The sequence below is a fragment of the Dermacentor albipictus genome, chromosome 1 (genome assembly GCF_038994185.2).
Source record: "Dermacentor albipictus isolate Rhodes 1998 colony chromosome 1, USDA_Dalb.pri_finalv2, whole genome shotgun sequence".
Lineage (NCBI taxonomy): Eukaryota > Metazoa > Arthropoda > Arachnida > Ixodida > Ixodidae > Dermacentor > Dermacentor albipictus.
This window is the reverse complement of record NC_091821.1, coordinates 125,889,714-125,916,845: the sequence shown is the minus strand read 5'-3', so window position 1 is coordinate 125,916,845 and position 27,132 is coordinate 125,889,714. Positions and strand designations below refer to the sequence as shown.

Here is a 27,132-nt window from a genome sequence, read left to right as displayed (position 1 = left end):
TCTTCAGGGGGCAGGGGCCACGTGGGAAAGGCTAAATATCTCTCCCAGCCATGCCAGCTGCACTCTACTCGAGGACTCGTTTGTACATAAAGTGCTGAAAATGCAGATTTGGTAATAAATGAGAGCAAAGGTAAAGATAAGTTCATGAACATAGTTACCTTACACTGTTTTTTAAGCATTTTGAATGGGGTGCCATGAGAATTTTATTGATGCATTTGATGTTAATAATAAACTTGGAGTACATATTTGAAAGTAATGTATTGTGAGAACAACTAAAAAGCTGTCTACCAGTTCTAGGAAGTGTTGGTTCAAGCCGCCGTAGAGCTGCCCGCAACTATTGTGTGCCTGTTCAAAGGCACGAGAGACCGAGACAGCATGTGTCCAAAGGAGGTGTATCTAATATGATATACCCATTATACCTCTGAGGTCTTTCGCGTTTCCGAAGCCAGAAATGGCAAGCATTACCACCAAGCGAGCACGTCGTAGTTCGCCTCCGCGAGATGGCACGACTTGTTAGCGGAAAAGAAACCCTCGCCTGCCTTCTCCCTCAGGCCTCCCTGATCTTCTAATTTCCGTACCGACGCTGTTGGTTCATGCGTGCGTCCGTGCGTGCTGTTGCAAGTCAACTTCGACTTCTCCCAGGCCCCGTACACTCTCAAGTTCAACTAATGGCCACAGAGGGCGAAAAAATCGACCGCGCGTCGCTGCTAACAAAGCCGACCTAGTAGCATCACCTCGGGATTCGTTCGTTAGTTCCAACATTTCCCGGTAGAGGCGTCGTAATAAGCGCAATTTTATCTTACAAACTTTCTCTTACAATTACCGAAGCATTTTCTTTTACATAAAAACAGGGCAAAATTATCATTGCTAATTAGATATTGTACTCTTTGTTAGTAAGTTTATTGTTTCTTCGCCATTATGAACGCAAATAGCGTTCAGCATCATCGATCTTTCACGTGACCTCTGGCCTGGATTTAAAATTTTTACCGGTATTTCCGAGTGCACGGCGGCACGGATTCATTCGTTCGTACACTCAAGACTGGTTGCTTCTTTGTTTCTAAAACTAGTTTCTTGCGCTTCTATGTAACTTGGGGTGAAGTTACGTGTTTGCAAGCGGACATGTAAGCCCGGCAGTTGGTTTTCGGTCGTGAGCCATTCGGAACAGGTCTGCATCGAAACGGGAGCTGGATTTTGCTGCGGCTGACAACGGCAATAACGGTGAGTCGTTTAACACCGCTGCTTCAATCGTTATATAATATCTGTCTCATTACCTTCCAGGCGGGCACAAGTTAACGAACTAGATCCTGCATTACATATGGGCAGTGAGGATCTCAGTTGCTGTTTCCTAAATAAACCTTTACTTGCGAGGCTGTCGTTTGGTTTACACACACAACCAGGAAAGAAAGAGCGATATCGGAACGCGCGTCTCATTTTTCATGTTATTGTAGCCGTGGTTGTAGGTGACTGAGTAGCCTTATCAATATACAGATTAAACTTTTTTTCGAGTCGGCCGGCAACGTCTTTCGTCCACAAAACCGAATAATCCTTTGGTAAAATGAAGTGAAAGTACAGAATTTAATGTATTAAGCAGTTGCAAGCATGATACCCATATTTCGTACTTGTTGGTTCCAAATGTTCTTGCTGTTCAGATTGGTTTACCGTAGGGCATTTATTTTTGCAGTAGTGAAGCGGTGCATCACGTTCGTGGAGAAAAATAATGCATCAGTTCTAATAGCTTCATGACTTTCATGCATTTGCTTGAGTAACTAGCAGTGTGATCACTTCTAGAGCATAAATGAACCCACAAATGTTCTCATTTGTGATCTTAATAGTACTTGCGCTGTTGACATGCATTGTAGTTAGGCAGACATCAATTTTATGGGCAATAGCAATATTTATTTAACATGCTGCTTAAGCACCCTAGAATAGACAGTGTACATTTGCATGTGTTCTGTAGTCGCAAATCATTACAACATATATGTCACACCTTTTTTCATTTCATATTGCAAAACTTTGCTTTTTCAATTTCTGATTCAGTCAAAATTTCTGTTCCAGACATGCAGTAATGACGACGGCACCAGTATAAAGCAACACACTCCACGCACTAAACAGAAGCTGCTGCCTGCTACGACAAGGTCATTGTGTGGACATTGGCTACTACTACAAGGTAAACAACATATGGTTCAGAAATAAATATGTTTGATCTATGCTGTATTGGCTTGCCGTTTGCAGCAGATATGAATGTTTGTTCATATATATGGTTCAGTATAATTGGTTCGAACATATAAAACCCACATAAATTTGGCTAATCTGTGCTATATCTCACGTGTCACCGTTTTGCCCCAACAGAGTCTATGCCAAGCACATCTTGGTCATCACAGGAGCTCCTATCTGCACCAACAGGAAGGGGCTGGAGCCGAATTTGCAAGGCTTTTACACCAAGAACAAAGAAGAACATGCACAAGAATATGGATGAGATATCAAGTCTGCAAAGGACTGTGTTAAGACTGCAAAGAGCTTCAGCCACCATTCCACCAGCACGGACATTTGGCTGAGTCATCCAAGTAACTCAAAAAGGACTTTCTAGAAATTCTTCGTCTTCAGATGCACCTGCAACATCTGACCAAGCACGGACGACGCTGGCCAAAAGATTGAGTTTCATCAGTTCGTCCTTAATCAGCTTCCAAGCCATGTTAATTCCGTTTGTGCGAAGTGTAATTTTTCTTCTATAAATGCAAGCTTTCTCATTGCCCATTTTTGTTAGAGGTTATTCATCCTCATCCAAATATAAAGGTCAACCTTTATATTTGGATATTTCGCTGATACTTAATACCAGTCACTGTCTAGCAGCCTAACATATCTGTAGCAGTATCTTCTAGTGTATGTTGTCATGCGCAATTACTCTCCTGAAATAGCTGATGCAGCATCGGCATGCGTCTTGCATTAACCTATGCACATGTGCTATGCACCATTTTACTTTTCTTGGTGTTTTTAGCCTTCAATGCTTGCAGAGCAGAGTGGCTTCTCTCTTGAATGCAAGCTTTCTCATTTTCCATATTCCTAGTCTCGTTGATGATTGCTCCTCTTCCTTGATAGCCTGGGTCTTTGTGCAAGCTACAGTGAAGTGATTGATTGCAGAATCTGGTTTTGCTGCCACACTTGGTTGTGGTAACTGTGTTACAGATGTGGGGGCCTGGTCAGTTGCATTGGTAAGCAGTCCCTCGAGGTAAGCATTTGCTCCTGCAGTCCGCAAAGCGACATAGACTCCCAGTATACACACACCGTAACTGGTGCGCCCCGTTCGTTCTGGCCTGCTGCAGCCATGGGCAAATTGTGCTTGTGGCCTACCTCGGCCATGATTTGCTCAAAACGGAGACCAGCATATGTGCTTACATGGTTCGAAGTGTATGAAGTTGATAGCCGTATGGGTGGAAAGGCCCGCAAGAATGGCTGCCGAAGGTGATGCCCACAAAAGCGACTTGTCCACATTGCGACAAAGTGGGACACAAAGTGTGAGCCACACATAGCGGCCCCCGAAAGAAAATAAATGTGCAGGTTGGAAAGGAGTTAACGCTAAAATGCCGGGTAGTCCATGTCGCTGTGTTGGTTGCGGCAGCAGATGCCTGCGTCACCTGATTGCTTCGCAATGGAAGTTGCTCATCTTCAACGGCAACTGTTGGTTCAAACAGGTGCAAGGCTCTGTCCAATCTGTTTGTACCGCAGGTTGTCGCTCGTTACCAGACCACCACATGTGACAAAGGCAAGCATTATGCCTGTAAGATGGTTCGTAGCCAATGTATAATGTATTGTCAACCTCAAGCGGTGACTGATTGCCGTTTAATTTTGCTGTTATGTCACTTGGTTACGGTCGCAGTTTTATGTTTTTCGAATATTGCTGCCTGGTCGGTTGCACTGGGAAGCAGCCTCTCGAAGTAAGAATTTGGTCCTGCAGTCTGCACAGCGACATAGACTCCCAATTTACGCACACCGTGATTCGTGCTCCCCGTTCACCCTTTCCTGCTGCAGCCATGGGCAAATTGTGCCTCTGGCCTTTCTCGGCCGCGATTAGGCATGAACGGAGACCAGCATAAGTGCTTACATGGTCGGACGTGTATGAAGTTGGGTGGAAAGGCCCGCAAAAGTGGCCGATGAAGGTGATGCCCACGAAAGCGACTTGTCCATATTGAGACAATGTGGGACACCAAGTGTGAGCCACACATTAGCGGCCTCCAAAAGAAAAGAAACATGCAGGCTGGAAAGGAGTCAATGCTAAAATGATGGGTAGTCCATGTCGCTGTGTAGGCTGCGGCAGCAGATGCCTGCGTCACCCGACTGCTTTGCACTGCAAGTTGCTCATCTTTAACAGCGACTGTCGCCGCAAACAGGTGGGACACTCTGTCCAATCTGTTTCTGCTGCTGGTTGTTGCTCGTTAGTAGACCACCACGTGCGACGAAGTCGGGCACTACGCCTGTAGGTAGGCAGCTCAATGTACCCTAAGAGACCCGTGTATGTGAATGCTCACTGTTGCCATATAGTTCGTCGCCAATGTATAACGTATTGTCTGAACCTCATGCGGTGACTGATTGCTGTTTAATTTTGCTGTTATGTCACTTGGTTATGGTCGCAGTGTTATGTTTTTAGAATATTGCGGCCTGGTCGGTTGCACTGGGAAGCAGTCTCTCGAAGTAAGCATTCGCTCCTGCAGCCTGCACAGCGACATAGACTCCCAATTTTCATGCACCGTGATTCGTGCTCCCCGTTCGCGCTTTCCTGCTGCAGCAATGGGCATATTGTGCCTCTGGCCTTTCTAGGCCGCGATTAGGCATGAACGGAGACCAGCATACGTGCTTACATAGTCCGATGCGTATGAAGTTGATAGCTACATGGGTGGAAAGGCCCGCAAAAGTAGCTGATGGAGGCGATGCCCACGAAAGCGACTTGTCCATAGCGAGACAATGTGAGACACCAAGTGTGAGCCACACATTAGCGGCCCCCGAAAGAAAAGAAACGTGCAGGTTGGAAAGGAGTGAACGGCTAAAATCTGGGGTAGCCCATGTCGCTGTGTAGGCTGCGGCAGCAGATGCCTGCGTCTCCCGATTGCTTCGCAATGCAATTTGGGCATTTTTAACGGCGACTGTCGCTGCAAATAAGTGGCACACTCTGTCCAATATGTTTCCGCTGCTGGTTCTTGCTCGTTAACCTGACCACCACGTGCGACGACGACGGTGAGCCGTTTACGAGCTCGCGTCAATGATTCCAGCGTATCTCGACATGCAAGTTTTATTTCTGCTATTGCACGAGGATGTACACTGCTTGTCTTCTGCCAATAAAGTCGCGCGTTCTGTTCACTCACTTGTGGCTTGTTTGTATGGGCGTCAGTAGAGGCTCTTGGCAATTAGAACGCACCAGCTAAGCGGCAGCGAAGGCATTGAGGCATGCCGCATAGCCTGCAGGGCAAGCACGGCACGTACCAGCGTACGCGACCGGCAAAAAACGGCCATATTGAATTTTGCGCTAAAAAAAAAAGTTTGCACTTCCGCTTCCGGATTGAGCAACGTCATCTGGCGTCCCCGAAAGTTAGTTCCATGCGCTGCCGCTGCTTATTTTCGAACCACTGCCAAAGGTACAGTTTCCCTTCTCTAAAGTTGTTCTTTATTCTATGCTTCTCCGTTGAACTCTTCTTTGCCAGGCGGCGAGACTCTACACGGTCGTCACTACACAGCAGCGCTGTCACCGTTTCGTCCTTAGATCGGTCCCTTTTAGCTGGACAATTGTAATCGAAGTCGGTCATTCGGAGTTTTCCCTGAAGCGATTTGAAGTTTGCGATGAAATGCACACTGACGTTAGATGATGACGGAATAGATACTTTAATATGTACAGTATGTGATGGGCGACCAGCGTTGCATGCAACGGCATAGCGTCGTCCGAAACCAACGAACGCAGCGTGAGGTCCCATTAGCTAGTCGGTCTTCAAGCCTAAACAGAGTTCGTGAGACGTGTTATTCGCTTTCGTTGTCGTGCGAGTCGCGTCGGCTGGGACTTGTCGGCGATGCTGCGTGCAGTGGGAAGGTATTAGAAGCCCCTGTTATGAACGTCAAGCTTCCGCCTCGACATGTGATGCGCGGGCTGAAGTTATGAACCCCATCATTGATGGACAGGTGAGCAACAAGTTGCGCTTGCCGTCTCTGAAACCTTAAATGTTACTTCGGCTGTTGTTGGTCTTCCTTCTGGCATGCAGGTAGTATCTGACGTGTAGAAGCTGCTGAGTGACCAATGCTGCCAGGTAGCAAGTTCCATGTGAATGATGCGAGCTGCCAACTCGTGCTGTTAAGAATATTTCAAACGCTTGGTGCTCCTGTGCTTTTAGTTTGGTCAAGTTCCTATAGTTCGAGTATGTGCCTGGTGTTTGAGTTAGTGCTTGCTGTTTAACCAAACCATACTGTGTTGTTTCTCATCATTTCTGCTAAACTGGTGGGAATGGGTATTGGGATATGGGTCAAAACCGCGGGGGAGGTTTTCGCGTCGCCGCCCACCACCTGTTGATGTGTACCCTTGGTGGTGCCGTCACGGCTATCGCAATTGAGATTGAAGTCTTGTTTCTTTGATGTGGAAAAGCAGGGTGTTGCATGCTTTTTTCTGATACGTTACCGCAGAATATTGGTCGACGAGCCTATTATGCCGCGCTGCAGTTCGCTATTTGACCGGTATCGCTGGGACGAAGGTCGTCTTCTATTACGAGAGCCGTGTGCCTTGCACGCTCGAAATGTCGTCTATTGGATCCTGAAAATTTCAAAAGATATCGATCACGTGTTTTCGGTGCACAATTCAGCGCCTACTAGTACTTGAAAAGTTTGGGCAGCCTGTCGTCCGTACATTCTGCGGTAAAATAAAAAGCGTCGCTGGTTCCCGCCGTCTGTTTAGCTCTCCGCCTCCGCCCCCATACCCTGGTGTCAGCTTTCAGCAGTTCGTGTAGGCATGCTGGTAATATAAGGCGATATTTAGATTGAACACCTACCGAGTTCTTGGTGGTGATAAACTTTATTGAAAGGGGGAAGGGTAAAGAGGGATGTGGCTGAGGGTTCTTATTAAGATTCCTTGCTGCTATATACCCAGGATGTGTAATGCCATTTCGCCATTGAAAAATTTCCAAGCATTGGCGGACAATGTTTTGGTATGTAGTGGTTCATTGGCACACACTGGTACCACATTCACACAAGAATGCCACCGTGACAGCCAAATGTAAAGCACAACACAAGCGAAAACGAGGGTGTGCTCATTAATTGTTGCTCATACGCTTACATTAACACTGGTGTATTTGCACCAATATGAAAGGGAACACTTCGCCTTCTTTAAATCCTGCAAACATGCAGTCAGAACGCCTCTCACTATTTGCTGTGTAGTGATTGCGTTGAAGAAGCCTCTTTTATGTTTATTTCAGCATTTGTTTCAATTCAGGAACAAAGGAAATTACTAACTTTAAATCAAAAGCTGGTCTTCCTTTTCTTATTGTCTCACTTAGTACTTCGTACGTCTAGCATTGGAAATAAAACTTTAAAAGGACACCAAAGAGAAATTGTGAGCTGTATTAGTTATTCTTGAATACACAAAAAAGCCACTCTTATCATGAGGTAGCTTGATAAGTCAGAAAAGACAAAAACAAAAGAAGGGTGGTGACATTGCTTTCAAGTTTCTGCACCAGCTTGCCATGACGCCATGGATTTTGTTTGCCTCGGCCTAGTTATTCCTTTATTGGTAAAGATGGACTACAGTGTATTCTAAATTAAGGAGCCATATACAGACCTTGGCAAGTTCCGAGAACATTTAGTGTGCCACAGTGGCCTGAGTACTAAAAAAAAATGCATTGAAATTTGCGACATCACACTGGCATACTGGTGTTGGGGTTTTGATGTGAAATTTAAAGAAATTGAAGTTTCATATTCATTTTCTCATCTATAAAACCACCTCTTATGACTGCAAAATTAACAAATAGTTTTGAAAGAAAACTTTATCAGTCTAAACTATAGTTTATTGTTTCTCTGTAGTATCCCCTTAAATTATTCTGCCCCTTCATTATCCAAGACATCTGTATCTGTAATCTTAGTGCACTTTTGCCTTAATAGCTAATGTATGAGCTAGTGTATTAGTTATGGCTAGTGCTTTCATGATCTATCAAAGATGTGTGTAGCACCACTCAGACCTACCAGTTCTTGATTCAGAGTAGAGTAAGGGTGTTAGCGCAGTGTTCATCATTTCTTGGTTCTGTTCCATACCTGTAGGGGATTGCCACATTCAAGTATGTTAAATCAACCAACCATCATCCTAGCAGTTAAGGGTTTTAGTATTTCTGTGTGATAGCGGCCTCTGAGACTGCAAATTAGCTTGAGTTCATGTGCTGGGCATTTTACGTGCCTGCATGCATGTGTTTCAATATTTCTTCTCTCATCATATTTGCACCAGGAGTACTGTGTCAAACAGGAAGCCAAACTAGCTTGCCCAAGTTAGTTTGGCTCCCTCTCTTGTGTTTATCAGTAGTAATGCTAATAGAGCTGTCAGGTTGCTGAAAAAAACTCATTTGCCATTTTCATAAATTATAAAATTGACCTTTCAGGAAGCCTTGGTTTTAAGGGGCTCTATAACATCCCTGTTCAGCTTTCCTGTGTGTTTCACTGCTTTGTGATCATTTGTCTTCCCCTTAAGGTTAGAATAGGCACTGTCTGGTCATATGAAGGGTGTTCCAATAGTAAGTTTCGGCATTTATTTTCACACAGAAACTTTATTGCCCAAAAAAATACACCATGGCATCATGAACTTAACACTTTGGACTATTTTTCCACATAGTTGCCACCGACATTGAAACATTTGTCATATCGTGCAATCAGTTTGAAGAAACCACTCTGGTAAAACAGTGCCCTGTGATGCAAGGACTGAGACTTGACCTCTTCATCTTGTACGATCTGTAGACATTGGATGATGGACACACTAGTCCCACGTGCCCATTCATCCCAGTTAACAGTGCACGCTTCCATTGGCGATCACGTTGTCAGCACACGTCTGTCTGCTATCATGATCTGTACTCGAATAACCTTGGGCACGCTGGTCTGCTGCTACTCTCTTCATCGGCACTCTGCACATGCGTAATTCCTCCTCCGCTGACGCTCCATCCATCGTTGAACCAGCAAAGGGCGTGTATTCTTATGGCAATTGTTTGCTGCACCTGGTATACCATCTTTCTTCTCTTTAAAAAAAAAAATTATGAAACTTACTTTTGGAGTGTCCCTCGTAGTATGTAGTGTCCATACAATGCATTGAACCCATTGCCAAAAATTGTAACATTCAATCATCACCTCTTATCCTTCATACTTTTCTTTTTCCCATCCCCTTGCTGCACCATGGAGTAGCAAGCTAGAGACGTGCCCTTCTAGCCAACGTCTAAATTTAAAGGAGTACTGATGCAAAACATCATCAAAATCAAACAAAGCGAACTAAGTACAATACTCAGATTTTGGCAGTGCTAACCTGTCAACTTGCCCAACTTGCTCTTTTGATACTGCCGAAGTTTTGTGTCCCACTTTTTTTTTCATATTTTTTTTAGGTAGCTGTGAACTTCACAATTACAGTACAAAGCTTCAAATCCTCAGGTGCATTGCAAATAATTACAGCACCTTTTATACGACCTGTTAAAAATGCACATCAAATGCAGCTTGGCTTCAGATCTGAAAAAGGACTTGTCAGTTCTCCGAAAATGAAATTGGTGGTCACATGGTATCACAAACAACTTAAAAGAGTCCGCCAGTCAGCTCGTTGTAGGGTTGAAGGCCATACAATAACCGTATTGTGGAAAGGTTCCAAGTTGGCCTTTCCAATTCTGCAGTTCTCTTGTAAATTCAAGGGGATGTGCTCTCCATTCTTGCCCCGTTGAATGCAAAAAAAAAAAAAAATCTGCTTTTGGCAGTATGGCGAATAGTGTGTTTGTGCATGAGTGGTGTCTGGTATCATGATTTTGGTGACATGGCGAGTCTCTTTTTTCATGTCGGTAGTTGCACTGCTATTGGCACATATTTCGAACTGGTCACACACATTAAGAGGTAATGTAATTACTTTGTGGACAGCTATCTAATAACGCAATAAAAATAAACCAAACATTTTCTTTTTGCCACTTAATGTTGAAACTTTTTATCCTGTCACTGAACATGAAACTTGCCATTGGTGGGTTTCAGTAGTTGAGCAGACCATGTTCACTATCAGATTGGTGGAATTAAGATAATTAAGCAAAGTTGCACAATACCAGCCAAATATTTCTGGCATTGCACATTTTGCAATAGGTCTGATTGAGCACATTTACAATCTTAAAAGGAAAACAGCTATGCCAACAAGAAGGGCTGCCTTGACATTGTAAAGAGGCACCAAAGAGAAACACTGTATTAGTTTAGACTGATAAAGTATTCTGTCAAAACTTCATGTTCTTTAGTTTCGCGATAAGAGAATGATTAAAATGAAAAGGAGACAAAGGTTCTTTGTTTTTGTGACGCTTAAAGCCCACTGTTGGCACATCAGTGGCGCTTTGCCAAAGTTCAGTCTTTGGCTTCTTTAGAGTACAAGGTTGTTCATTTCTATGGTAATAAGTAGGCCTGAGCAGACACCATCAAGTTCTGATGTCACGGTGAGCTGGTGCCGGAACTTTAAGGTGGAAGTGCTCACTCGTTTTTCATTTTTGCATTTTTTCTGCATTGCCATGCCCCCTCTTATGCCATGAATAGATTCTTTGGTATTGAAAAAGTGTGATCACTGATACAGCCCAACATATTTTTAAATTTTTTTTCTGAATTGAGCATCATTAGACAAAACAAAATGTAATGCCTCAGCTGCCTTGGCACTAAAATTTTATGCAGACGTGCCATCTTGACAACTTTACTAAACAATATTGCTGTGTTGTTAAAACATCAGCTTTGGTTTGCTGCACTTTTGCAGAACAAGAAACAACGCAAACAAGTATGGGCACAATGTGAGCATTGTGTTGGCCATGTCTGTTTTTTCATGTTGCTTTCTGTGCTGCAAATGTAGTCATCTCTGCTTCAGGGATATTTTCGGCCCTCTTTTGGCAGTAATCTGTGCCAAGTTGCATAGTCAGCACCAAGCTGAAGGATAAAATGGACGTCCCATAATGTACCTGACAGGTAAAAAGTCTGTGGAGCGAGTATTTTGTAAAGACGGCCCCATGTTTTCAAAGTTATCTGCTTTCAAAAATGGGTGGTGTTCACATGCTAGGAAGGGATTCGAATCGGTCTTCATGTGAACATGGTACATCAAAATCTTCTGTCATCAAATTTTATTTCTTGGGCCTTTACCATTCTATTGCCTATAGGCTGCCTGTTTGTATTCTTTTGTTGCTAAACTGCCAACATTGCTTCCTTTCTCCTGTTTCAATTTTACCATCTTGAGGTCTGCTACTTATATGCCCAAATTTATAATAATTCAAACTTTAGGAGAGGATCCCACAGACAGAAGTGCAGCTAGGGAAATTGCATTCTTCAGATAGAACTCGCTAAAGGTATGACCTGCTATCTGCTTTTGATGTTGTTGGTATCTACCTCACAACTAACATCACTGCTGTTGAACACTTTAAAGACAAGGCATATAAATACCCCCCAAAAATGTTTATTTTCTATTTAAATGTCCAAAACACATTGCGAATAAGCATAATCAGCAAAAAGAAAAATATATTTTGCGGAAACCATTTTCAGCAGTGAGGGGGAAACACCAGGAAGAAAACTGGAAGTGGTTTCATCCCAAGCCGCCTACCTATGCCTTCATTTGGAATTGGTACAGACAGCTCTCATCATATGGGGCCCATAGGTGTACATTTCGTGTGCTTTACGTCACATGGCTGATACCTCTGCAGCCAGAGATCTTGCATCGGTCTGTCTCTTCTGACCATGCTTTCAAAAGAAAGCGAGTCTCATGCCCAACTTCTTCCTCATCCTGTGTTCGTGCTCTAAACCAACATGCGACACTTGCTGCCTGTCATTCAGTGTTGGCTTAAGACATTTAGTTGGTAACTTTATACTCAATACTGAAACTGAACAAGAAAACAATTTTCTGGTATGCTGCCCGTAGAGAACACTTATCCTTAAAAGGTTAAATAAATGTTATGCGATTGCAACACAAAATGATCAAATGGTAAACTTTCAATTTAATATTAAGCTATAATGCATTGTTGTTGTCTTTCATGAAGGAAATGTAATAAATGTTGCCCGCTTTGATATGCACCATGCTGTAGTTCCAAAAATCACTTGTTTGCAGTAAAAGAAAGGGGCAAACTTCAATGTGTATGCTACGGAGGTTTCTTGCTTCCAGCAGAGGCCACCTTCTATACTATCAGTCACATTTTAAAGTGTTGAGGTGCTTCTGGTAACTATGGGACCTGTAATGACAATGTGGCCATTGGTAATACTGAACCTCTTCCCTTAAGGTTTAGCTCAACAGTTTCGGCTTGATGCCCTGGTTGTTGTGCCAGCAGGTTTGCCGTACACATATAGCTTTAGCTTCTGCAAACCGTATTTCTCGAAGGTAGGATTTCAAGGCGATTCTTGTGCTCTTCTGCATGAAAGCACAAGAAAGGAGTTAGAGGGGATGCTGAGCTTGATGTTGCAAGTGCACACACTTTCTTTTTTTTTTTCTTCTACATATGGTTTTTATTTCTCCAGTTTACAACAGAAAGGAAGCAGAAGCTATAGGCTGTGTGGCCTGACAAAGGTTTCTGCTCCTATAACAATTCGGCACGCAGGCCGTACGCAGCATACAAGGATAGGATAGGAATAAACTTTTTGTCCAACGGTTATTGATTTTGGTGCCTGGGGCTAGGCTGCCAGGGGTCCATCGCCCGAGGAAAATCTTATCATGTAGACATACCGAAATCAACTGGAGTGTCGGGATACAAAATATTCTTTTCGTAAAAAAATATAAAATAAAAAACACGTCTTCATGAAATGCACTTAAGGTACATTTTGTTTCAAACAACTATAACCTGAAAACAAATGAAAGAAAAGACTGACAATTTATACTACGGTTCTAATCAGACAAACTCGATATTTTTCACAATGAGATGTTTTGTATCATTCATTCAAACCTTCCATAATTTCATTATCAAAATCATGTAGGTGATTTACAGTGAAGGTGCCTGGTAACTGACTAGTTGTTTCCTGTAATTGGTTCTTATTTTATGTGTTCTCATATTATGTTGCCATACACTGTAATGCAGATTGGTCGGTACATTCAGGATGCACAGAGATTTGTTTTTCTTAATGTATTGCATTAACTTGTTGTAATAGACCTAATTTGCCTTTAACATGGAATGTTTTATAAAAGATGGCTTGGTTCTAAAGTTTTGTAAAAGAAGGGTGATGGTTTGGGCTAGTTGGTTTTCCATTTTAGATTGTGTGGTACAGAGTGATTGTTTCTTTCTCGCGTCCCTTGTCCCTGCTTTGCGCTGTACCGCACAATTTTGTACAAGGCCACGATATCCCTCGAATGCATGTAAGGCTCTTTTTTGCAGTACTGTCAATTATATTTTTTTTGCAAAGTAGTGCCCCAAATTATGGAATAGGTTAATCGAGATTAAAAAAGTGCATAGTACAAGGGATGTTGCAGCCATGGAGGAACGAGGGTGCTCAGTTTATATAAGCAACCAACAGTTCTACTTGGTTGCATAGCAATATTGTCGACGTGTATGTTCCAGGCTAAATATTCCTGGAACCGCACTTCGAGAAATTTCTGACATTCACCTGTTCTATCGTCCTATGTTCAAAAAGAATAGCTATTTTGCAGTTACGTGGTTTATTGGTAGGAGAAAAGATCACATATTTTGCTTTATAAGAATTCATTTGTAACTTATTCTGTTGTAACCAGCAAGACAGTTGCATCAGGTAATGAACTTTCAGTTCGAGCTCTGTTATAGTAGCAGCTTTAAAGGGCCCCTGAAACGGTTCGGACAAATTTTGTAGTCACGTAGGGTACAGCTTAAGTAGAACATTCGCACCACAATTTAAGTGAAGCGTTGCGTATTAATGGAGCTACAAGTGATTACAAGTTACCCTCCTCCCTAGCCACGCTTTTCCTCAACTCGTTCACCTTCACTGGTTCTGCGTCACGATGCGCCGTCACATCGTCCACTTCCTTTTGTTTTGGAGCCCACCCCCGCCCGTGCAAAACCTCTCCGCTAGCCGCTTGGCCGTCGACCTCAAGCGAGAGCTATCAAAGCAGCGTGCATTGCGAGCATTCTGTCGCAGCGCCGAACGTGTCTGGTATTCCGTTAACCACACACTAGCGGAACATTTTGACGGAACGGTGGAAGCATAAACTGAAGCTGATGAAGGAACCTTAACGTAGACGTACGTGAGCTGCCTGATCGGTCTCCACGGTCCAGCCAGCCGTTGGCGCAGAGCTTAACCAGCCACAGAAAGAGCTAATATTGCTCTAACCAAATGTAAAACATTTTAAACATTTACAAAAACAATGTGTTAACAATTACACTCCTGCGAAAAATTTACACCAGCAGCAAAGAATACATTTTGTTACTGCTACTGTGTCTGGTTGAGCTCTATGCCACCAGGGGGCTGCACCGTGCAGACCATTCACATTTGCGCTTCTGTTCATCCCATAAAACGACACGCAAGGGGACACGGCCAAGCCCTGTCCCCTTTGCGCTTGCGTTTACACTAATACCGGACTCGCGAAACACTTTGCGTTAGGAATCTTCCTTTGTAAATTGACGGCCGCAATCGCGCAAATCCTGGCACCGATCATATAGCAGCAGTCCGATGCGCTGCAGCCAGTCCGCTCGTCTACTGGCTTGCAGAGGGCACGATGTCGAAGCTTGACATATTGCCAGTCGCTACGTTTGCAGTCCACAACGCAACAAAGTCGAATCGTAGCGCTCCGAAAAAACAGACCGACACTGACGGCGGAGCTCTCGTCAAAGACGGAGCACGTTGTAACACAAGCAGACAAAACTTGCTGTGTGCTGGAAGTGCTTAAGTGCACTGAAAAATTGTTCTTGTGCATCCCCTTTATTTTACTTTCTTTTTATAAAAACAAATTAACTAACATTTCAACTGTTATGAACATAATTTGTTTAGCATAAAGTTGGAAAAATTATCGATCACACGCCCTGGTCAGCCAATCAGATAGCTCGCCCCACTGACGTCATATGGGTAGGGGCGGCTTAAAATTCCGCCGCGCCGTGTGCTGCGATCGGCAGCAATGTGCATTTTTAAAACCTTATAATAAATTACACGCTTTACACAGAGCACTTAGATGCGTCAATTGATGATCAGAAGGACTTACTCTAATGGCTCAGTACATTTGTAGAAAATTGTCAAAATCGTTCCAGGGTCCCTTTAAAAAATATGTTGGTATCGTCTGCGTACATAACTAATTGAGGAGACTGGGGTATGTCACACAGGTCATTAATATACATTATAAACAAGAGGACGAAGTATTGATCTTTGTGGAACACTCATTATGATATCCACGTACGATGAGACATCATTATTTACGCTAGGATATTGATAGCAATTTGTTAAGTGATGTCATAAAAGTTCCAGTACGATACCTCGTGCACCATACTGTTGCAATTTGCTAATTAATAAAGTGTGGCATACTGAGTCTTTCCTGAGGTCTGCACATAAACCTAATGTGTACATTCTATTCTCAATATTTGTTATTATTTTATGTTTGATGTTAAAAAGAGCTGCTTCACAAGATTAATTTTTTTTTTAAACCGTATTGCATGTCACTGATTGTTATATTTACAGAAAAAGCTTTGTAATCTAACATTCAGGGCACTCTCAAGCACGTTTGATAAAACGGGTAAAACAGATATCGGGCGATAATTTGTCATTAAGTGTTTATCACCTCCTTTGTAAATTGGACATACTCTGGCTATTTTTAGAAGATCTGGAAAGATACCGCTTTCAAGCATTCTGTTTATGATGCGAACTATGACAGGTGCAAGTATATCAGCAATATATTTCGGTGGTACTGGTTTAACATCATCACCAGCAGAGACGTTGTAAGGTGAAAGTATCGCTGAGTTAATCAGACTGAATTTGCTCACTACAGGTGAGCAATGGGTTGCCCCCCCCCCCCAGCCCCCGTCGGGATGCTGGGTACTCGAGACGAGATATTCATTCAAAGCAGCTGCTGCTTCTCTGCCTGTCAACACACCAGTGGCTGTCTTTATGTTTATCTCGGTGTTGTCTTTTCATCGAAATTAAGTCTCTAACTTCATTCCAGACTTTACTAAATCATTTTATATTTTAGCAAAAAAACCATTCGTAGTACTAGATATTTGCTTGCTTTATTTCAGTGGTGACCTTATTTCTGTATTTTTTAAAAGCGGTCAACAGTTGCGCGCTCCTGCATTTTACAAATACTCACTGCATTACGGACTCAGTACTGCATAGCTGCAGAAGGAGACCTATTCAAACACGTCCTCTAGGCAGCAGCTGGTGTTCAACGGCGCTTAGGAATTCATAAATAATAAGGGCACACTGAAATCTGATGTATTTCTTTTTTTAATTTTTTGTGCAGGCGACCCGATTGCCAATTCGGCTCATTTAAAAGTGGTTATTTACTTTATTGAACGCATCGGTTTTGCCTTTTCTCAACACCTGGGTTGCTTCCTGGTCTGTTTATTTCGCTTTTATTTTATGCCATGAACCTGTTTTTGCAGCATGTATACACTCTCATGAAAACTAAAACCGTCGCTGAAATTTGGCTTTGGTCTGAAGCAAGTTTCTGGTGCGAAATATAGCTGTGCTTGCACTCTGTCAATGCAGTGCGAGCAAAGCTGGGATTTATAAACATGCTATGCCTATTACATTGCTTTTTGCGTTTCTTGTGGGGTTAGAGCGGTGCTTCGGCTGCATTACCAATGGGCTTTTGTTATCAATGTGATCAGCAGCCTTGAGAGATGGATAATGAGAATGACGTAGAAAGGAAGGAGTAGCTAGCTGCAAAGCCACAAAACCTGTTGGTGCTCCTTCCGTACCATTATCAAGGTAATGCGCTGTCTCTTTGGGTTTGCGACAAGCAGTGCAGTTTTTTTCAATCAGCTTGTTTGAGGGCACTTCTTTATGATGCGAGTGGGAGCGCAGTCACATAGTATTTTTCATATCTCGTGAGGTTTGTTTACCAGTCGGAAAAAATTGCATGCAGTTAGTACTTCTCTGAAAACACAGCAGTTGAATGTCATTTGGGGGTGCCTGGGTGTGCCTACAAATGCCTCATTGACCCTTTGCTAATTAGGACAGGTCTTCTCGAATTAGATAATTAATTGCAATTGTCAAATTAAATTTGAGGAACGAAATAATTACCAGTGGCCAATCCACGGTACTGGAGCAGTTGCGTTACTCGAAAAAAACCTAGTGCACATTAGGTTTTTTTCGAGTAACGCAACTGCTCTTTCTTTAAGACTTGGTGCATGATAGTTGGGGCACCCTCTATAATTCACTAAGTAACCGGAATGAGGCCAAGCCAGATTCACTCGAAATCAGAATCAACAGCAGTCAAGCGCAGGAGCGCTTATACTCTGCCTCACAGAAAAAAAAAAAAAGACAGAGAGAGGCTGCAGTTTCACCAGAAAGGTGAAGCAGTATTGGTGATAGCGAAGTGTACGACAGTTACACAAAGGAAGATTACACCACCGAGAGACACCAGAATCTTGGTGGTGGAAGAGGACTCGGGCTGTGAAATTTAACTGTCTCTTACTATGTCTTGTAAATTCTCATATAAGGCCGTCACTTCAGTGAACAATTCTTCAAGGTGACACAATGTTTCTTCAAGTGCAAGATATATATGGGGTTTGGAAAGCTGGTCGGGCCCCAGCCCTCCCCTGGAAAAATGAACTTTTTACCTATGGTCTTCATTGTGTGCATCGCATCAGCTTGCTATGAACTGCATGCGCCATCATTTGACCATACTGTCACTCATGGCACCTGGGCTATACACTTTGCAGGACTGCTGGCATTAGTTTCTTGGCATGCAGAAAACTGATTGTCACAAACTTCACGTCCAGTTTTAGACGGTATCAAAGCAGCCACTGCCTGCTATGCCTCGCACAGCAAGAACTGCACCAATGGTGCTGCACTCACTGTTTTTGCACAAGTGCAAGCACGTCCTGCTCGAACAACTGAGGCCTCTTCTGGATCTCTTAAGAAACTGAAGCAGTTTCTAGCAGGGCAACGTTTTGTCAGCGATGCTGTGGTTCAGGCAGAGGGGACATCTTAGTGTGAACCACTGGCATCAGGGTAGCATGACATTGGCATACAATGCTTAGTGTCTTGCAATGACAAATTACTAAAACAGGGTGGTTCACTTCTGGAAAAAGAGCCTGTGTATAACTTTATCTGACATTATAAGCATTCTTTTCAATGCCTGTGCCTCATTTTAAAATTAATCAAGGTTTCTTTCTTTTTTTTCATGAGTACTTTATTGACATGAAGCTTACTGGTCTTTATCAATGATAGTTTATGTAAGTTTTATGTGTTTTCCCATTAATGTCTGCTCTACACACTGGTAGCATATCATTTGTTGTAACTCGGTTTTCGAACTGCAAAAAGAAAAAAAACATAGTTGGTGCTCTGTCATTACTACTTACATGCCATGCTTGAGATGGAAGACATGAACGCTAGTTTGGACTTGCATTGTTTATTTTCCCTGGCAGTGCAAGTAAATAGTAGCTGTGCATCAGTTATTCTGCATGAAAGTTTTAATGAGTGGTGATATCACTACATATCAATTCACTGCATACCAGGAAACAATGGTACAGAGTGAACATTAAGTTGATGTACTAAACATGTGGCAAGAAACATTAACATACACTTGATGGTTATGTATATGTAGATTATGTAGATCACAAGAATGTATTTGCAACTGTGAAAGGACGTCGGTACGCACGTAGGGTTTGCGTAGCTGAGTTCACGGCCGTCTGCGCACATGCGATTCCAGAACTACAATGCCAGAACCGTTTAGAAATCGTTCTATATTGAGTTACCCATCACGATCAGGAAAACATTTCTATCGTGGATAAATCAGTTTTTAGGCATGTTGGGCCCTCTGGGCTGTACTTGTCGGCGATAAGGTAGCATTGCTGCCTATGGGATTGTCTGACTGAGCTGTGTGGAATGCTGGGTTGCCATAGTCATAAGTTCGAATCCTTTTATACAGTTTTTTTTTTTTTTTACGATAGTGAGCTTGAAATTCACCTCCTCCGGTGCACAACATCTGCAGGCTCGGAGTAACGCCTGTCACCAGCAAAAGATGCCGAAAGCGAGTGGGGCTATACTAATCCAGGTACAATCAAATTAGGAAGGCCCACTAAGCTTCAACAAGACACTCCCTCACCAGAACAGGAATTGACATCTCTAGTTCAGTATTCGGGCACTCCCTCCCAAATTACTCACTCAATTTACCCAATGGCCCTCAGTCCCCAGCCACGAAGAACCTGACCAAGGCGGCGGTCAGACCTGTAATGCAGCAGAGGGTGCTAAGAATCTCTGGGTCCGGACAGGCCGCCTATGGAAACTGACCCTTGCAACGTTTAACATCCGAACCCTCTCAAGTGAGGCTTGCTTAGCAGGACTCTTTGAGGAACTATCAGACATCGTTTGGGATATCCTCGGCCTTAGTGAGATTAGAACTGGTGAGGCTTATACATTGCTGAATAACAAACATGTCCTTTGCTATAGAGGTCTCCTAGATAATAGGTAATCACTTAATAAGAGGTATAGAATAAAGCTATTGCAAGCCTACGCTCCAACCTCCAGTCACGATGATGAAGAAAGAGAACAGTTTTATGAAGATGTCGAATTAGCGATGAGCAAATTGTAAACTCAGTATATACTGTAGTAATGGGCAACTTCAGTGCAAAAGTGGGCAAAAAGCAGGCTGGTGAGCAAGCAATTGGCAACTACGGCGTCGATTCTAGGAACGTTAGAGGAGAGATGCTGGTAGAATTCACGAAAAGGAATAAGCTGCAAATAATGAACACCTTCTTCAGGAAGCGTTGGAACAGAAAGTGAACCTGGAAAAGCCCTAATGGTGAAACAAGAAATGAAATTGACTTCATACTTTCTGCTGATCCCAGCATAATGCAAGATGTAGAAGTGTTAGGTAGGGTAAAATGCAGTGATCATAGGATAGTGAGGTCTAGGATTCACCGCAATTTGAAGAGAGAGTAAAATTGGTCAGGAAGAAACAGGCCGACCTAGATAGATGCATAAGGGTAAAACCAGACCAATTCAGGCTGGTACTTGCAAACAAATATGCATCCTTAGAACCGAGAGATGAAGATAGCATAAAGCTAATGAATGATACAGTAACTAGGCTGGCTTCGGAAGCAACAATTAAAGTGGGAGGTAAGGCACCAAGGCAACCAGTAGGTAAGCTCTCCCAAGTTACGAAGGACCTAATAAAGAAATGACAAAGAATTAAAGTGTCCAACTCAAGTGGTCAGATAGAATTTGCAGAACTGTGAAAAACTGATCAACAAGGCGAAAATAAGTGATATTCGAAACTATCACCTGAGAAAGACTGAAGAAGCCATAAAAAATGGACACAGCCTGAAATCAGGGAGAAAGAAACATCACATAGGACAAAGCAAGATGTATGCACTGAAAGATAAGCAGGATAATGTCCTCAGCAATTTCGAAGATACAGTAAAAAAAAAAAGTGGAAGAATTCTATACTGATCTGTACAATACCCAGAGGAATCGGGATACCTTCATTAGAAACAGTAATGAACAGGATACAGAAACTCCTCCTATAACTAGCGATGAGGTCAGAAGGGCCTTGCAAGACATGAAATGTGAAAGAGCGGCAGGAGAAGATGGAATAACAGTCGATTTAATCAAAGATGGAAGAGACATAATGCTTGGAAAACTGACAGCTCTTTATAAAGCGTCTATGAACTGCAGGGGTCGCAGAAAACTGCAAGAATGCAAACATTATACTAATCCACGAAAAGGGAGACATCAAAGAATTGAAATATTATAGGCCATTTAGCTTACTCCCACTATTATATAAAATATTTACCAAAATAATCTCCAATACAATATGGGCAACACTGGACCTCAGTCAACCAAGGGAACAGGCTGGCTTCAGGAAGGGATACTCTGCAATAGATCACATGCATGTCATTAATCAGGTTATCAAGAAATCCGCAGAGTACAATAAGCCTCTCTATATAGCTTTCATAGATTACGAAAAGGCATTTGATTCAGTAGTGATACCAGCAGTCATAGAGGCATTACGTAATCAAGGGGTACAGAATGCTTGCGTAAATACCTTCGAAAATACATTGGAAATATATTTACAGGTATTTACAATGCATTCACTAGCGTACGAGATGAAAGGTAGTCCACGCGACATCAGCGAGCGTTGTCGTCGTCGTCTTCTGTGCTGACCTCAACTTCGTCTCTGGCTGTGCTCAGTAACGTGACCCCCGGTGGCGAAGGCGGCGTCCCAGTGCTCGCTAGATTGTCCAAGTAGTATCGCTTAAGGCAGGTGACGGTCGAGACATGGTGGAATAGAGAGGCGTGATTTCGTATGTGACGTTGGTCACTAGGCGAAACGCACGGTACGGGACAGAGTAAGGCAAAATCAACTTTTCACAAAGGCCCACTCGCCATGACTGTGTCGAAAGGACTACATCACCAGGGTTGAAATGGGCATTGCGGTGGCAGGCATCATAGAAGCTTCATTGCTTTTCCTGCGAAGCGGCAAGGCACAGGCGAGCAATCTGGCGTGCCACTACTGCTCTGAAGATGGCGTCACGGGCGTATTCTGACGGGTCAAAAATGGCAGGAAAGAGGGTGTCAAATGGCCGCCTGGGGTTTCTTTTGTACAAGAGATAAAACAAAGAAAAACCTGAAGAGTGATGTCGGGAGGAGTTACAAGCAAATGTATGAAGGACAGAGCAACATCCCAGTCACGATGGTCAGCTGAAACCTACATTACAAGCATTCTTTGATAGTTCTATTGAGATGCTCTGTGAGGCCATTGGTCTGAAGGGGGTAGGCTGTTGTCAGCTTGTGCTTTGTAGCACAGGAATGCAAGATGTCCTTGACAACCTTTGATATGAAATAGCGGCCCCAGCCTGTGAGGAGCTGTCAAGGAGCGCTATGATGGAGTATAATGTTTTCGAGGAGAAGTCAGCAATGTCGGTTGCACAGCTGGTTGGGAGGGCCTGAGTTATTGCCTACCGAGTCGAGCCGTGTAGTCAGTAAGGACTGCTATCCACTTATTTCCGCAGGCAGATAGTAGGAAAGAGCCAAGAAGGTCAAGACCAACCTTAAAAAATGACTCTGATGGTATGCAAAGGGGTTGAAGGTGGCCAGCTGGGAATGCTGCTGGTTTCTTGTCGTGCTGGCATTGTTCACAGGAATCAACGTAACATCAGACAGAATGATAAATACCAGGCCAAAAGAAGCGATGCCGAACACTGTCATATGTCCAAGAGACTTCGAGGTGACCTGCGCTAGGAACATCGTGTAGCTGAGAGGGAACAGTTTGACACATATGTGTGGGAATAACCAAGAGCAATTCAGGATCATCAGGGTGCATGTTGTAACAGTACAATACGCGATCCTACAGCACAAACATATGCAGAGAAGGGGAAGGTGTCTTGGAAGTCAGCCAGAGAATGACGTCTCGCAAGTAGGGGTCACGGCATTGCTCATCTTCGATGTTCTGAAACACAGTAAGCAAAACATGCAGGTATACTCGCAGCTGTCAGGAAGCTCTGGTGGGTCTACTGGATGGTGCGACAAGCAATCGGTGTCTTCATTCATTCAGCTGTTCTAATGCACAATGGTGTATGAGTACTCGTGGAGTCGTAGAGCCCACCGACCAAGCGAAGTCCCGTAGGATCCGTTAGGAATGAAAGCTAGCATAAGGCATGATGGTCGGTGATAACTGTGAATGGCCAGCCATACAAGTAGGTGCAAAATTTACCCATTGCCCAAACGAGGGCAAGGCACTCGCATTCAGTAATGGAGTAATTGCACTCTGCTTGGGACAGAAAATGACTAGCGTACACAATAACACGGTCGCAATCTTGCTGGCACTGAGCCAAAACAGCACCGATTCCATGACCACTGGCATTGGTGTGAACTTCCGTTCCGAGAACTGGTGGTGAAGGGAGCCACACGGTAAGCTCAGCGAACGCAGTAGCTTGTTCCGGACCCCAGACAAAAGCTGCGTCTCTTGAGAAGTTTTGGGAGAGGATGTGCAACATTAATGAAATTGTGTACAAGCCGTCGGAAGTATGAGCAGAGGCCCACAAAGGCTTCGAACGTTGTTGGCACAGGTCAGTACATGAAAATTCTTGACGGTGCAAACTTTCTCTAGATCGGAATTGACGCCGGAAGAATCAATGAAGTATCCAAGCACAGTAAGTGGCCGGCCGCCAAAGTGGCATTTTGATGAATTGAGCTGAAGCCGGGCCTGGCGGAAAACAGAAAGAATTGTCGAAAGGCGATCGAGATGCGTGGCATAAGTTGGTAAATATACAATAATGTTATCGAGGTAGCACAGCCAGATTGACCACTTAAAACCATAAAGCAAGCATCCATCATATGTTCAAATGTAGCCGGGGCACTACATAACAGAAACGGCATCACCTTAAATTGATAGAAGCCATCAGGTGTGATAGAAGCCATCAGGTGTGATAGAAGCCATCAGGTGTGATAAAAGTGGCCTTTTTACGGTCCATGTCATCGACTACAGTCTGCCAGTACCCAGATCGAAGATTTATCGAAGAAAAATATTTTGCGTCACATAAACAATTGAGGGCGTCGTCTATCTGCGGCAGCAGATGCAAGTCTTTTTGGACCGAAAGATGGCGATAGTCGATACAGAAGCGCCAGCTGTCATCCTTATTTTTGACAAGCATGATTGGGGACGCCCTAGGGCTTCAAGAAGGCTCAATGGTATCTCAGACTGTACAATGGTCTGGATGATGGACATGGTTGCGTGGGAATCGTCTGCGGCATGAACCTGGGGAGAAACTGGAGAGGCAGCTTCAATCTCCCGGCAGACGATGCGCACAATACTGTTGAATGCAGTGGGCATGGGTTGGAAACGGAGGTCCTCACAGGTAGATGTTGCAGCCGGATTAGGAAGGCAAAAAAAATGGTGGCCAATGTGACTGCTTTTGGCTTCTTCAAAGCAGCGGCATTCAGCAAAACTGTCCTGCACTGTCGAAGAGTTCTTGAAGACGAGAAGAGTAAATGTGTGTCGTCTGCAATTGCTTTGAGGATATGGGCGACCTTTTTCGCTTCCGGCATCTTCTCAACCTTGCGACAAAGCGCAAGCATGTCCTAGATATATGTTACATGGGACTCGATGCAAGTCTGAACTCGGCACGCAAGTTCTTTCTGCACAGCAGATCGGCAGCCAACAGGCTTGCCAAAGAAATCGGTCAGCTTTTGTTTCCACAAGTCCCAGCTGGTGAGTTCCTCTTCTTGTGTCTCAAACAAGACGTGCGCCATGCCTACGAGGTAAAAGACAAGGTTAGCAAGCATGACGGTCTGGTCCCAGTGATTGGTCGTGCTCACCCATTCGTGTAGTTGAAGCCAATCTTCAACGTCAGTATTATTCATGCCAGAAAAGGTTTCTGTATCGCACGGTCGTGCCACCATGACGGTGGGCATGGGTGGCAAAGTGGCCAATGCAGTCTCGCCTTGAGCTGACATTTCCGATGTAGACAACAAGTGCGCGCTGTTTACATCAATCGTCCGTCTTGGAGAGCTCGTAACCTCCCCCAAAATGTTACGGAGAGAAGAGAGGTTTAAATATATTTACAGGTATTTACAATGCATTCACTGGCATGCAAGATAGAAGACAGTCTGCGCGACATCAGCGAGTGTTGTAGTCTTGCGTACTGTCCTTAGCTTCGTCTCTGGCCATGCTTGGTAACAATATCACTCACGATCTATCATGGCGCAAACATGTGAATTATGCAACTTATAACACTAATCGAACACTAAGGCATCTGTGCAGAAACTTGTACCCCATTCCTACATCTTTAAAACTGGGATAATGTAAAACACTTGTTCACTCAAAATTAGAATATGCCTTGGCCATCTGGGATTCCCCTCAATCATAACTAACCTTTTCCTCAAAGCCATTTAGAACAACACAGCTCGCTTCGTCTTGATCATTCTCGTCATGCCAGCATTACACCTGTGAAGCGAACACTTATCGGTTTTTTCAGTACATGTGTGTACTGAAAAAGGTATGCACAGTACATGTGTGAACTGTGTCAGTCGCCACTGTTCTGAATATGTTAAGTTTCAAAGCTGCTGTTTACCATTCCATCTGTCAATCTTGTATTTCATTGTTCTGCATTTTTCTCTCTGTATACACCACTCCTTTCTGTAGCATCAATGGGCTCCGAAAAAAGATCCCCAGGTGGTCGAAATTTCCGGAGTCCTCCACTACGGCGTGTTTCATAATCGGAAAGTGGTTTTGGCACGTAAAACCCTATAATTTTTTTTTTTAGTGGGCTCCGAAAGTATGTATAATGAATAAATAAATCAGTAGTTGGCAGTGTCCCCCCGTGACTGCTCATGCATCGCAGTTTTGCCCTTTAGATATTTAATGTTTGTTTAGATGCTAAATTTCTAGATGAAAAGGCATTACAACTTAAGCATATTGCTTTTTTGCATTTGTTTGTCAAGCATGAGGAAATGCAGTCACATGTAATCAACTGCAACGAACAGCATATGCTGTATGCGCTGACCATAATCACTGCTGCATGCTACTATGGTCAGCGAGGAATATGCATTTCTTGCACTGAATAAAATACCAAATGTGCTGATGTGTGTGCTCTCGTGGCATAATATGGGCCAAGATCCATACTTTGCTAACTGCAAATGAAAATTACATGCTCAATTTACATCACAGACTTCCTTTAATGCTTGCCAATCCAATGCTAATGCTTTAATGCTTGCCAATCCAATGCAAATTTATATAATATTTTAGCAAGATTGCCTGTACTTTGTTTGCTCATGTGCCATATTGCCTTTAAGTGCAATTGTTTTGAACTCTTTCATTCTTTCAGGAAAATCATTCAGAAAATGGAATTATCGTCTTGTTGCAACAGATTAATCGAAATTGTGTTGCTGGTAACAAGTATATATTGTGTGAGCACTATAGGCATATTGCATAAATTAATAGTAGAGTAAGCAAGCTGTAGCATATCATTTCAGCTTTGGTATAGCATAATAAAAGCTAGTGCTTTCAAAGCTCTCATGCAGCACTAAATTTTCTTTACAGATTGGCTATTATATGCTAGAGCTATGCTTTCTTGATAATGAGCAACAGTCCACTACTGTAGAATGCTGTTTTAAAAGCCCTTGTACAAATGCTAGGAATTGTCAGTCTTGTATATATCGACCATCTGGCCTCCAGCACCCCCCTGCCCCCCCTAGCAGCCAAAGTGCATACCTGCCAACTCTCCCGAATTTTTCGTAATGTTTACGAATTTGGGCTCATTCCACATTTTCATGAATGTTGCGTCAAGTTTGAAAGATGGCGTGGCGTTAGATTGTAAAAAAAAATTCATGAAAAAAAGTTGTGCTGGTACCTGCGCCGCCCTCCTATAACAGCACAAGACGTCTTACAAAAGGGGCACCTGCTTCGACAAAGTCTATTCACATTCTTGAAGCAGGAGAAAATTGTAGCAGCAAAGTTCCTGAAAAAGTCACTGGTTTGAAGGGAATACAGTAATTTTGTCAGTCAAGTTTGCTCTTGCTTGTGTGCTACATCTAAAAGTGAATCATTGATAATATGGGGTCCTACAAAAGGTGTATCAGAGGTACACAAGTAGTAAAGTGTACTAATCAAAGGTGTGTGCTTGAAACAAACTTTTTTTAAAATGTGTGCTATCCCTGTGTGATATTTTCATGAATTCTCAGTTTAGAAGGTTGGCAGGTATGCAAAGAGTGAATTCTTGAAAATATTTAAGAGACTAGAGGCAAGCATTGAACAATGTAGGTTGCTAGATAACTCTTCTATAGACATTTCAGCATTCATTTCACCCGAAGGGATGATGTTGTCAAAGAAAT

At 43.3% G+C, this 27,132-nt stretch overlaps 1 protein-coding gene and 1 long non-coding RNA gene across 2 annotated transcripts in view; both read left to right on the top strand.

The window, feature by feature from the left end:
• Positions 1 to 1,016: 1,016 nt before the first annotated feature.
• LOC135917598 (uncharacterized) lies at positions 1,017 to 2,695 on the top strand. The gene is made up of 3 exons (XR_010569344.2): positions 1,017 to 1,218; positions 2,056 to 2,167; positions 2,350 to 2,695. It is a non-coding gene; the product is annotated as an uncharacterized lncRNA (long non-coding RNA).
• Positions 2,696 to 5,640: 2,945 nt separating this feature from the next.
• Positions 5,641 to 27,132, top strand: part of Rgl (Ral guanine nucleotide dissociation stimulator-like) — a 144,812-nt gene continuing 123,320 nt past the window's right edge. The window contains exon 1 of the mRNA XM_065451159.2: positions 5,641 to 6,159. Within this exon, the coding sequence (XP_065307231.1) occupies positions 6,136 to 6,159 (24 nt within the window). The 5' untranslated portion in view covers positions 5,641 to 6,135. The remainder of the gene's footprint in view (positions 6,160 to 27,132) is intronic.